Below are 12643 nucleotides of genomic sequence, written 5' to 3' on the forward strand. Positions count from 1 at the left end.
CAAGCAGACCCATGATTACCTTCACAAGCCTAAATTTCTCCATCACCCAGCAGAAGACAAGTCAATGTGTTGAAAAATTTCTGAATGTAGGGTGTCACTTGAGCCGACGTTTCAACAAACAGACTCGAAACATCGACTCCAGTAACACAACGTTGGCTCCAGCGACCCCTTATGTTTACAAACTTTTCATCTCTCCAGGCTTCTATCTTGCCCTAAACTTCTATTTTAATCAACCGTGTTGTCATACAATGGAAACTGGGGATTTCTGTAAATATTAGTTACATCAATCTGCCACATTAAGCATAATTGAATTTCACTGTGGCAAGTGATGAAGTACCACATGCTTTCTTTTCTGTAGAAGAACTTGAGCACAATAAAAGTACAACAGCTAACCCTGATGTATTCTACTAACATTAACATTTGAATGTATGGAGTTCACAGCTAAGGCAACTGTTAGAGTGAGCTCACCGTCAGTGTGCTGGAAAGCAGCATCGACGCCGTGTGGCACACCCCTCCACATGCGTATATGTCGTGGGTAGTCGAACTCGACGCTGCGGTCGAACTCGTCATAGCGCCAGTACTGGTCGCCGCTAAAGAAGTACGTCTTCCCGTTGTGTCCCCACACCATGGCTGCATCCACATGCGTCAAGCTGGCTGGGAGGCCTAAGTTGGTCAGTGGCCGAGGGTAGCCAGGCAAGGGACGGTTGCTGCTGAACAGCCAGTATTGGCGACCTGCGGGCGTGGCCAAGTGCATGCTTAGATTACTATGAAAAAACAATTATTCTTGTCTCACTTGTAGGCCTGAATGGTGCAAGCACTTTTCAAAGTAGCCATGATAAGAAGCGAGCAAATCTTGGTCCCTACGAATACTAGCTCAATTGGGGGTGGTGCTTGGTGGATTCAAGCATAGGTGAAAATACTAGTCTTACAAAAACTACGAAAACAAAATGTAGCTGCAGCGCCTTATCTAAGAAGTTCCCGTTTTAGATGGTGAGCACATACTTGGTAATGGTTAACAGATCCTTGATTAGCTATAATTACATTGTCACTAACGAAGTTTTCGTACATAGATTCTTTAAAATCCATGACTTCAAGTGTTGGAAAAGAAAAAAAAAAGGACCTCATTTGTTTTTGCTAGTGACTGAACTCGGGGGAATAGTGAATAAAATTAGTGATGCTGGTGCAAAATGGAAAGACCCTTTCTTTTACTTATCATGTTAATGCTTTTAGTACATAATAATGGCACTGGATTATGAGAATATGAATGAGAAAATATGCTAATTGCATCTTTATTACTATATTGGGGGAGGGGGTTGGCTAAAAGTTTATCAGAAGCTTCTTGTGATGCAGTGTCATGACCGCCGTGATACGTCTTTGATATGATGCATTTGCTCCGATTAGCTTCCAATCCACCAGGGTTGCCATTGATGGCTACTTTGCACCAAATTGACAACTTTCTGACCCCGTGCTGCGACGAAAATTTCAGGTTGGCATGCCGTGGCTACTTTTCGGCTACTTTCAACTCCTATTTTGGCACATTTACTGGCCATTTCTCTGTATTGGTTATAGATAAAACAGAAAGTAAGCATAAAGAGTAATCATTATTTGAAAGCCTTTCTGTCATGTAGGCCTCTGCATGCATAAGTCCTTACCCCACCAGTGGGCTAGTGCGCATAAGAGGCACTCAAGGAGCATCCCTCTGTCTTAGTGGAAGGCACACATACATGTCAAGAAACACATGGTTATGTAGCACAGTGCCAACGTCAGGTTCTCATGCTGCGCATCTGCACAGCATTTCAAAGAAGCAGGACTGCTCATCTGTGATGAGACTTCTCTACTTGAAGCTGGACTAGCATTGTTGTAACTTTATACCAATTGTGGTATATGACTTCAAGAACAAAAAGAAACAGTTCACCTTTTAACGTTCCTGCTGAGTTGTTAAGTTAAAAAATACTTTTTCAAAAATGCTATCTATCGTACACAGACTGTATGCAGGCACACTGAAAGTATAATAAGTTGTTCATTTGTTTGCAACTTATTGTGGCTTGGAGACCAAGCAAGACAGGAAAATGTCGTGCTCGTTATATTCCGTTCTAGCTTATTCAAAATTATATTATTTACTGTTGAATACTAACGGGAGCTGTATTTAAATTTTATGGGGTGCTGTTCTTCCAAATGCAAAAAAAGTTTTTTCATATTTGTAAAGTAAGCTTTGCCGCACAATGGGTTCTGGAGTGGTGAAGCAAGCTTGCCGGGCCTGAGCTGACTCGTATTTGGAAGCGGTACTGAAGTGAAACATTCAATCGCTCTATACTGGTAAATTGTTCTTTCATAACTGAGTTCTCGTTAATTTTACCGCCATAGGTTAAATATTATCAGAGTAAATGAAGGTCAAAGTTTAATGTTGGAATTTCGCCTTTACATGCAATGCAATGAGACTGCCAAAAGGGCACGCAAGCGGAGGGCGAAAGAGGGTTGCTGATACGTATTTTCGCACTCCGCTTGCATCCGGCAAGTGTTCCGGCTGGTTGTGGTGCGGCTGTTTGGATAGCACCTGTACAGGCCCAAACCGACTTTATAGCTGGAGCAGCGGTATTCTCATTCTCTAGCGTTATCTACTTACGCGAGATTGCATCCAAAAGAATTAGCTGTCACTTCGCACAATATTGCGATTTGTTGCTACTGCATTCATTGCCACGCCCTTGTGGAGACGCTTTTTCTATTGCGAAAGCAATTATATGGACACTCTCGGCTGTTTTTTTTTTGTCGCCGCTGTCGCCGTCATACAACGTATATATGTATGCGTACCTACATATATCAACACTCAAGAAAGAAAGAAAAAACGCCCACGCTCGGCGCCCAGCTCCTAGCGATGCGACGACGTGCGCTCATCTTTCACGCGTACTTCACCCCGCAAGGGGGGGGGGGGGGGAGGGGGTAGATGCTTGTGCGCGCTCGCTTATCCTTTGGTGGGGAGAATCACGTGCCTTCAGCTTTCACCGGAGCAATTTTGTTAGTTGCAGGGCCCACAAAGGTCACTTCGGTCACTGCACAAGCCCTGTTTGCGAAAAGAGCGCGCTTTTCATACACAGCCAGGTATAACAAGTGGTGAAGTTGTTAGTTTTCGCTCCACTGTACCTCTGATTATATTTCGTGCGTTGTTTTTGTTTAAACAGTGCGTTACTTATAGAGCGGTAAACGCTGTTTGTTCGCTCTCGTCCTGGGTTTGTTGTTTTCGTGCATAATTTTTGCGTGACCAACGCGCTGCACGTCTTGATCTGCTTGCCTTTCTCAGTGTTACATTCCAAGTTGGTGCTATCGCATTCATTCCTTCGCCCTTGTGGCGAAACTGTCTTTTCTATATTCTAGCCACAGTAACTATCTATGACCTGATACTTGCTGTATTAACCTCTTATCTATTTCAAGACATTCCTTTTGCTGACTAACAGTTCTGCATGCACTAGCCAACGCTATCAAGAAATATATGACGTCACCGCTACTTCTTACGGAAGCTTCAAAGAAACGGTGCCAGTTTTTAATAATTTTTTTGCGAGTTTACTCGCTCTCTTGGCATCCTCTTTCAGCAAAATTGGGGCTCCTTTTGTTATGAAAGACTAATTTGCTAATCTAAAAAAATATTTCTCCTTATTGTCTGCTCAAAATCGTAGAATAGGAACACTTTTGCATGCTGCTGTCATTGGCATTAAGTCGCCATTCTGCTAATGAAACCCGAAACAAACGCTTGTTCATCGGCTGAAAGGCGTAACCACCGTGACGCCGCAGTGTGAAAAAAAGTGCAGTTGAAGGCAGCATGCTACGCAGAATGTCTGAAGATTGACGTCTTGAAAACAAAAATAATGTTTGCAGATTCTCGTTCGGCAAACATAATTGAAGCACTCTCTCGCAGTGTACGTTTTCAGCAGACTTCTGCAAATAGTAAATTCGAGGTGTTCGAAGTGAATAATGATTTAATGAATAGCTTCGAATCGAATTCGAACTCTCTCTCTCTCTCTCTCTCTCTCTCTCTGTGTGTGTGTGTGTGTGTGTGCGTGTGCGTGTGTGTGTGTGTGTGTGTGTGTGTGTGTGTGTGTTTAAATTGAAACAAGGCATGGGCAAATGTCATTCCTTTTGTTTCCAAAAAGTGGAAATAACTGTTTACAGTGGCAGTTTTTTACAGTTTTTATTTCACTTTCGGTAGAATGCAAATGATAACTTGCAAAATACGCTACGTCTCAAAATTTACTATGCCTAACAAGCTTTTGAACTTTAAAGAAACACAAATCGACGTCAAATCAATATGTTCATTTAACCTGAAAGTGTGTCTTCGCTGCAGTGTGGATTTTTTTTTTTTTTGAATATGTATTCACAATATAACAATTATTTATAGCAGTGAAACCACCTTTGCAGGGTGTGCATGCGGACTAATGTATACACTTTTTTGTTCATTTCGAATGTAGTCTCCCTCGAATACTTCAAAATTTCCAATAATTTAAGTTCAAATCTAAGCGAAAATATTTGCACAAGCCTAATTTTTGGCGATGTTGCAACCGGATGCGGCAGTCTGTAGGTGATATACCGTGGTATCCTCTAGCGGGTATTTTCAATTGTGCTTCAATATCAAACGATCGCTAGAAAAAACGTTCGCCCACTGTTGACAATAAAGTGTTGTGCAACATCCGTGTATGGGCGAGAACTTTTGTATCATGACTCGGTGCTCGGGGTATAGCTTTTTAGTGAGAGGAACGCAGTATTTGAAACAACAAACTAACGTATATTGCCCATAGACGTCCGTACTGTGCAGATGTCCGAGCATCGACACCTGCAGCTTCGTCTTTTGTAAATTTTTTCATCCTGACCGAAGCCGCGGAAACCGAACCTCCGCGTAATATATGCGACGGCTGCGAGGGAGCGTTTAATTTCTTGGCCTGTGGTGCCTCGGTCGTGCGTTTCGACGCGTGAGCCCCCGTTCGTTGCCTAATTAGGAAGTACGGCGGACGGAGCAGCAGTGGACGCCCAAAGCCGGATCATTTGAAATGAATCTTGCGAGGCAAAGCCACGGGGTGCGCCTATCATTGCGGCGGTTCCACACTGCAGCGCACAAAACGGGCGCGCAGTCGGTGCCAACGTACCTATGAAGAAGGCTATCTTTTGGTCGGGCCTCTCGTAGACGGCATCGATCTTCTCGAAGTTAGGAGGCAGGTCGAACCAGAAGAGACTGATCTCCACGGGGTAGCCTTCTTTGAGGCCCTGCTCGTTGATACGCCAGAAGTACTGCAACGGGACAGCACAACACAGACTTTCCTCAGGAATGACGAAGCACGTGGCTCAATTGGATCAATTCGTATTATTACATGCCCAAGCAGGAAGGGTAGTGCGTGCAATTTGGAACACTGTCTGCCTATCTGATTGAAATGGGAATAATAGGCGCGTATGGTTACTTTGTCGGGTGCGACCTTTCGATGGTGCTGCCGCGCCTTGCCTAAATGCTACTTGTGAGATTCTTCAGCGTGCTCTGAGTTGCATTATCACTAAGCACGACAGGAACACTTTCGGAGAATGCCACAATAACTCCTTCTTGGTTGAACAGGTGTTTACTTAACATGTCGTAGTACAACGACGTTCTAAAAAGAAGGGAAACAGGAGAGGAACGAAAGACGGGCGCTACACTCGCAAAAGTTGTGAGTAAGCGCAACGGCAATATTTTAAATTTCAGAGTCTACGTTTGAGCCTTCTGCGTTTAAGGCCGGAAGTAGAGCAGTGGACGAGATTTCTCTTATTTCGAACTCGGGTGGATGATCCTCAAAAGCTGGTCAACGACACCGCTAGTTTATCTCCGGACGTGCGGCTTGCAAAGCAGTCCGAGAGGTGAGCGTGCCTATACCTTTCCTTTGAAGACGAACAGCTCGCGTCGAATGACGGCGATGGCGTCGATGGAAGTACTGCAGCCGTCGGGTTTCCCGTCGTCCACCGGCGTCTGCGGCGGAGGCTGCTGGGGTGGCCTTGGCGCCGGTGGCTGCTGGGGCTGACCTCCTCGGGGCTGTCCTCCCCGGGGCTGTCCTCCTCCGCCGCCAGCGACCGGCTGTCGTCCATGCGGCCCCCGTCCCGCTGGGGACGGAGTCGTCGTCCGCGGGATGATGGGCTGCATGGACGCCCACTTGGTCGGGTACTTGGCACCTGCACAGGGCGAGAGCTGAGGCACCCCGAATATAGACCCTATCCATAATTGTAAAGCTAGCTTTTCCTGAGATGCAGTTAGCCCAACTAACGGCTCCTATACTCACTTCTGCAAGCAGCATGTTTCAGTGCAGTATGTTTGCCCCTACGACGTGGAAAACGTATACTAAGCTCTTTTGGTGAATGCATGCGTAACAGCAACTGGAACCTCGTCTCCAGTTGAAGCACGACAGGTGCTGCCATTAGTTGGACAAATATGCAGCGCAGTGAAGCGCCCTTGCGGACTAGTAATAGGGTCTATCAGTAAATGCTGCCTGCGATCGACGGCGGCAAAGACGCGAGACGATGCAAGATGAGTTGTTTGGACCGTGGCCACACTTTGACAATCAAAGACGTGTAGTGAGCGTTCGCGTTCTTAGTGATATATATGGGAAGGATGCGCTAGCCTCTTCTTTCTGCGGAGCGAACATCGCCTTTCCGTTCGGGGTCGTCTGTGGGTGCGCTTATCTCCTAAGCGCGAGTGAACAGGAGGGAGGGGGGTGGGGCTTATGGTTGCCGCGCTATCGCGGCAACGATCAACGCGCGGCTCTTGCCCCCCCCCCCTCCCCCACAGCAGGCGGGAGCTTCTACGGGATGCGCTATCAACACGGAAAAAAACGGCGCGAAAAGTGTACCTGGAGCAACCGTCTACATATAGATACGTTCTACACATAACAAACTGCCACCAGCGGCGACACACGACGTATGGCCCTTAGTACCAGCATACGCTGCTCTCCGGAGGCGCTTCTTATCAACGCCGTCAATACGCACAAGCCTTGTGGTCATCTACTGTGGCCGAGCCGCAGTAAACTGGGTACTTAGCAAGCGAATGTTTACTACAATTAATATTGCTCCTGAAATGCCAGCCCTGCTTCGTAAAACATTCGAATACGTTGCTATCGCATTCATTGATTCGTCCTTTTGGCGAAACCGTGACTTCTTAATGTGTGCAACTTTAACGAGCTGTTTGTAATTGACGTTATTGCATCTCGTCATATGTGGTTAATGAAGATATCTCCCAGTCATTTTATATGTGTGTGTTTTCAATATAATTATGTTGATGGGATAACTGGCTCTAATGTAGGCGACCTTCCCTTGTTTTTTATTGTGAATAAATAATAATAATAATAATAATAATAATGTAACTGGACGTGAATGAACGCAGACCTTTTTTTCACGCGATTTTGCGCTTCTACCAGCGTATAAAAGGCTGCAGATAACAAGCTAGTTGAACACACGGCCTTTGACCGAGCAACATCGAGTGCGCTTAGGAATGATTTTTCGGCGCACCAGTCAGTCAGTCAGTCAGTCAGTCAGTTAATCGAAGAACTTTTCGCTATACTGAAGGACGGATTCTTATCCCGTTTTTACTGGGTTAGATTCGCACCGCGTTATGCGACCGGCTGAAAGGTTAGCTGAGACATTGCGTATCGTGCTCGACTCACAGCTTTGAAATAGGCACGATGACACGACAGCTGAAATACGTCGGAAATGCGCCGACTTTCCTTTTGGGGAGGACGAACAGACAGTATCCGAAGTATAGGTGGAGGAAGTGTGCTCTGTTTCTTAAAAGGTAGCGAGCAAGAAAAGCAAAAAATAAAAATAAGATCACGAGATGATGGCTTCTCAGTCGGCCGTTGCAGCGGTTCCCGGTAAATTACGTCGCATTAAAAAGTTAACCATAGATAACAGGAAATGGGACGCCTTTTATTGTACCCTGAGTATAGTATATAGACTGTCTGTGGTTCCTTCATAGCTTTGTAGCTTTCCGGCGCAGTTTGTTTCAGCATAAAATGTCTACATAACTAACAAACAGTGAATGACATGCGCAGTTCCTTTTCCTCATTGCCTGTTGGCCGCCTCGCAACCAATTTCCGGAGGCGCATGTTTGTGGAAATAATGCGGAATGGGCGGAGAAGCGATCGAAGCTATATACTCATCCGGTTTCAGCGCACAACGCGCCGCGGCTGGCCACAAAGTCTGCATGCATACCCCAATACGCAGAACGTCTCGGACGCGCTCGTGCAACTATACAAATGAGGGCTGAGACGATTCGTGGCGCCTTCCGCAGGTGCAACGTTCGCCGAGACGCTGATTGCCTTCCCCGCTTCCATGTCAAATTTCCGGCCCGTCGGTTGAGGTCTAGACGTGTGCCTATTCTTGTCTCTTTTCAGCTGGCAAACGATTTTTTTTTGTGTGCTTCACTTGCAAGTCCCAGCGAGCGCAGATACGTTTTAAAAGGACCCTGTAACGTTTTTTTTAAGTAACGATTGAATGGCTTCATTAAGTTACAGAATTTTCTCGCGCTGTAATCGCTTTTTTTTTCTTTTTTCGAAGCTAGCATAGAGGGGAGGCAAAGGAAAAGAAGTTACGTCACGTGGACATTATGACCTTGAGCACTTTTATTTTCCTTTTTTTCTCTTCGAGCCTGTGGCTTACTCTCAGTGTAATAGGGAGCGAGCGTGGGTACGTGGCGGCCTCCCATGGCGGCCACGGTTACTATGCAGCTCACTACGTCGCCTCCGAGATCAGCCTTCGGCGTAATCTTGGAGGCCATGCTCGTGATTTCAAATCAGTGAGTGACCGTGAATTTGTGTGTATGGCGTGGTCATTTAGATATATCGGTATGATTTGTCAAGAGAGAAGAGGATGATTTCCAGTTGAGCTTGAGAATAAATTGCAATTCCAGGTCGCGTGCATGCTGCGCTATAGATAATGTTTCGCTCGCGTGTTCTCAGGAACCTCGACTATCGATCGACAGCATTTTCGACTATGCTGAAAGAGCGTTGCAGGGTCCCTTTAAAGGCAAGCCATAAGGATGACAATGCTCAGTTATGGTGGGGCGCAACACAGTTTGAAATAAGTAATTATTCCAACGAGCAAAGCGATAAACTAGAAGAAAAAAATATGCCGCAAAATACAGGCAAGTGAAAGTAACCAAACTATTGTTGGGAGAGACGAATAAAAAAGTAACAATAAAATTATTTTTCTCGTCTCTCTTATACATTGGCTGTGAAACATCGTAAGTGCTCCCACGCAATAGGCCAGTGATCCCGCAACGTTTAATGAAAAACGAAGAGTTAATGAAGCTACAAAGCCGTCTCAACAAGTTCATGGTGAAACTACAAAACTCTACTGAAACGATCCCCCAAAAAGCGTGGAGAAACATAGCGAAAGCAAATAATAGATAGAGGAGTGATCATGAAAGCAACACGGTCATGAATACTAGCTTATTAATCTAACGTTTAGCTGCGTGGCGTCACTAGCAGTAAAAAGCTGTCGTGAAGCCGATATATGCGGCCAAGCCTCCCTTCGCGGTACGACGCCACGGTTTATATCATTTTTTAAAGAATTGCGATACAGCAGTGTAGTTAATGCCTCCCTTTAGACGAAGAGCCTTTAAGACGAACCAAGGCGGGCATCTGGTAGTTTGACCTTCAACTTAAAATAGCGACAGGTCAGTCAGCCAGCTTTGCGGACCCCGCCCAATTCAGTCCGGAACACCATGGTCCTCCGCCCGTTCGCGGTTTCTTCGGACAGCCATTAATTCTTTCTGGTGATCCCCGCTTCTGGGGGCTTGTAAATATGCCCATAACGTAATTTTAATATGTAAGCATTGATCACATTACAGCTTCAGCCTGTTCATGCCTTTGTTGTGTACTGGGGCCTACATTAATTGCGTTGGTAGCATGTCGTCTCATTGTACTCTGTCATTTTTACTCGGAAGAGACCTGAACTATACGTACGTATGTGTTTACGTAATAGAAGCTCAACATTCACTGCATGCAGTTACCGATACTGTACGGACTTTCGTGCAATACTTTATATGCATGCATGGTTCTCTATAGAAGGATGGTATAGCCGACTTAGTGTTGTGTGACTTCGTACTCACGTCGTATTGTGAATAAACTACGCATGCGAACGCAAGCATGGTGTCGAGCACACGCGAACATACCGTAGAGCCTCTGGATGCCCACTTTGTCGTCGTACGGTAGCTGGAAGTCCTCCTTGACTCCCTGGTAGTAGGGGTACATCAGTGACCCGGGGACCGACGAGTGGGACAGACCCAGCGAGTGGCCGAATTCGTGCGCCGCCACAGCGAACAGGCTCACCTCTGCAAACAAAAAATGACAGGGCGAAAGGCTTACAAACACCTCCGGCTGAGTATATATGTGGCTTTAATTGTGCATCCCTAATCACACCCTACGTACTTGTCTTCATCAGGACCCCTGGCGAAGACAAGTACCTTTGTCGATGCGTTGGCTCCGGTGTCATCGCTTGCTTCTACGATTTCTCGTAACGTCAAGCGTCCATCATCACCTGAACTTAATTGTGTCTCCTTCTATTACCCAACAGCTCACCACGTTACCAGCGCACAGGCTGTACAGAGGTTCCCTCACTTCCCATATCTTCTGGTTCATTGTACATATATACTGAGAAAGAAACCGATTCAAACAGGTTAGCGATGGTTGCTTTGTCTATCATACAGTGCAATGTGTTCCAAGAGCGGCAGCATTATTAAGGCGAAAACCTTAGGCGTCTCATCATACGCAAAACTTGACCGGACGCTTAAACACGAGTGATGACATATCATCAACTGGTGACGTCATCATAATGCCTCATGATGACGTCATCGCATGACAGCGTCGCTTGGCCAAAAGTGAGCCGATCACAGGGGCTGTGCAAAACAAGGTGGGGGGGGGGGCAGAAGCTAGCAATGCTTCCATTTCTGGGGGCAGTGGTAAACCACGTGAGTGCAGCACTATCTCGGAGTGGGGCGCGGGAGACTAATTATTACATCGACTGAGAAGAAGAAAAAAAGGTGGCGTTGCCTTCGAGCCGTCTTAGGTGGATGCATAAGATGCACCACAGTAAGAAATTTTCACGTGATTGCCCCCCCCCCCCTGCAAGTTTAGCCAAAGTTGAACGGATGCCGCATCGGGATTAGTGCGTGTGGTGCATCGAATTGTGTGGTCACGACACAATTGCCTGATTCGCAGGCGACGTGTGGGCCTTAGCATGAAAAGCACGGACGCCTCTTAGCGGACAGGCTAAGGCGGCCCGAGAGCTCGCCGTGGAGGGGAAGCTTTCCCGCGCAACAACGAAAAAAAAAAAAAATCCAGCGCGTATAGTATTCAACAGCGGCCGCTACTGCTGGAAACCTGCCGATCGAAGAGTCTCCTCTCCTCATCGCGGCGTCGACGTCGCCCAGAGAAATGCACTCCTGCGGCACACGTCGCCGCCTTGGCTTTCGACCGCTCCATTCTGCCCACGGCGCCGATTGGGCGGACGCTTCCCTTGCTTCCCCTCTTTCTTCCCCACATCTTCCCTTTTTTTTCCTGCCGAGAAAAACGCGTTTCTGGCGTCGTCAAATAAGGCCCGCTTGGGCTCTGAAGCCATTGAGAACAGCTGACGCGGAGGTGGCAGCAGCGGTGGCAAGCAGCGGGGTCCACTACTGTGTCGAGCCCTCTGTACCCCAGCGAAGAGTCCGAAAAGGTCTCGTTTTGGGCGGCCCTTTCGCAGGGCACGTATTCCTCGCGCAAACTTGACGAGAAAAACGACCTGGAGGAACGTCGGGCGCAATCAATTCAGGCAAACAAAAAAGTTATGCGGCAGAATTGAAGCCCGGCTCCGGCGTCGTCTACGCCGGAGCGGATCCTGTTGTCACGGCTGTTTAGAGACATTACTGAGATCTCTTGACCGTTGTCCCACCCGTTTCTCGGACCTTCCCTACCGACTCTAAATTCGGGTCAGTGTTTGCTGCTGTATACGTTAGGCCTTTAGTGTTTGCGCAACCTTTCACGATTCGTGCACTTTTTTTTTTCCGGCTTCGACAAATCATCTTTTCCTGCGTGCTTCGCCCATCGCTCAGTGTTTTCACTCATCCTTGTCCTATCCTTTTCTTTTAATTTTATTTTTGTTGTAGTTTCCAAAAGCTCACAACAAATCAATACTTCACATCGAACCACGGATCAGTAGTTGCGAAGAACCGTACTTGCGGATAGAAATGAATTCGCAGTAAGAGGAACCAGCTGGTTTTCCACTAGCCGGACCCTCTGTCACATAAAATGTGTCAGTGCTCGCCTCGGCGGTAACTTTGCGGGCAGAACTTTTACTCCAACGTGTTTCTGGCTACTTGCCAGAAAGGCTGAGAAAAGCAAAAAGTGCTCAGAAGTTTACCGCGGTGTAAAACACTGGGTTAGGCGGCGGCAGGGCGTGGCGTAGTTAGGATCACAAAGTAGGCAGGAGTTTCATTTGTAAAAAATAAAAATAAAAAATTCACAAGATTTTTTGGGCAATATTTTTATAAAACTACGAGCAAATTGGTTTACAGCTTCGTTGGTGATATTTGACCTTTATTCAATTTTCAAGGGCGACGTTCGCTTTTTTGTTTTTACGTCCTTACGCATTGATTGATTGATTTGTGGGG

At 46.6% G+C, this 12643-nt stretch overlaps 1 protein-coding gene across 2 annotated transcripts in view; it reads right to left on the reverse strand.

The window, feature by feature from the left end:
- The window catches only part of LOC119181739 (matrix metalloproteinase-2), a 255390-nt gene that overhangs the window by 5344 nt on the left and 237403 nt on the right, over positions 1-12643 (reverse strand). For both annotated transcript variants that reach the window (XM_037432985.2, XM_075888933.1), the window contains exons 4-7: positions 10169-10327; positions 5882-6174; positions 5130-5271; positions 469-732 (exon numbers count right to left, since the gene is read on the reverse strand). In XM_037432985.2, coding sequence (XP_037288882.2) covers positions 469-732; positions 5130-5271; positions 5882-6174; positions 10169-10327 — 858 coding nt within the window. The remainder of the gene's footprint in view (positions 1-468; positions 733-5129; positions 5272-5881; positions 6175-10168; positions 10328-12643) is intronic.

This window comes from Rhipicephalus microplus, chromosome 3 (genome assembly GCF_043290135.1).
Source record: "Rhipicephalus microplus isolate Deutch F79 chromosome 3, USDA_Rmic, whole genome shotgun sequence".
Lineage (NCBI taxonomy): Eukaryota > Metazoa > Arthropoda > Arachnida > Ixodida > Ixodidae > Rhipicephalus > Rhipicephalus microplus.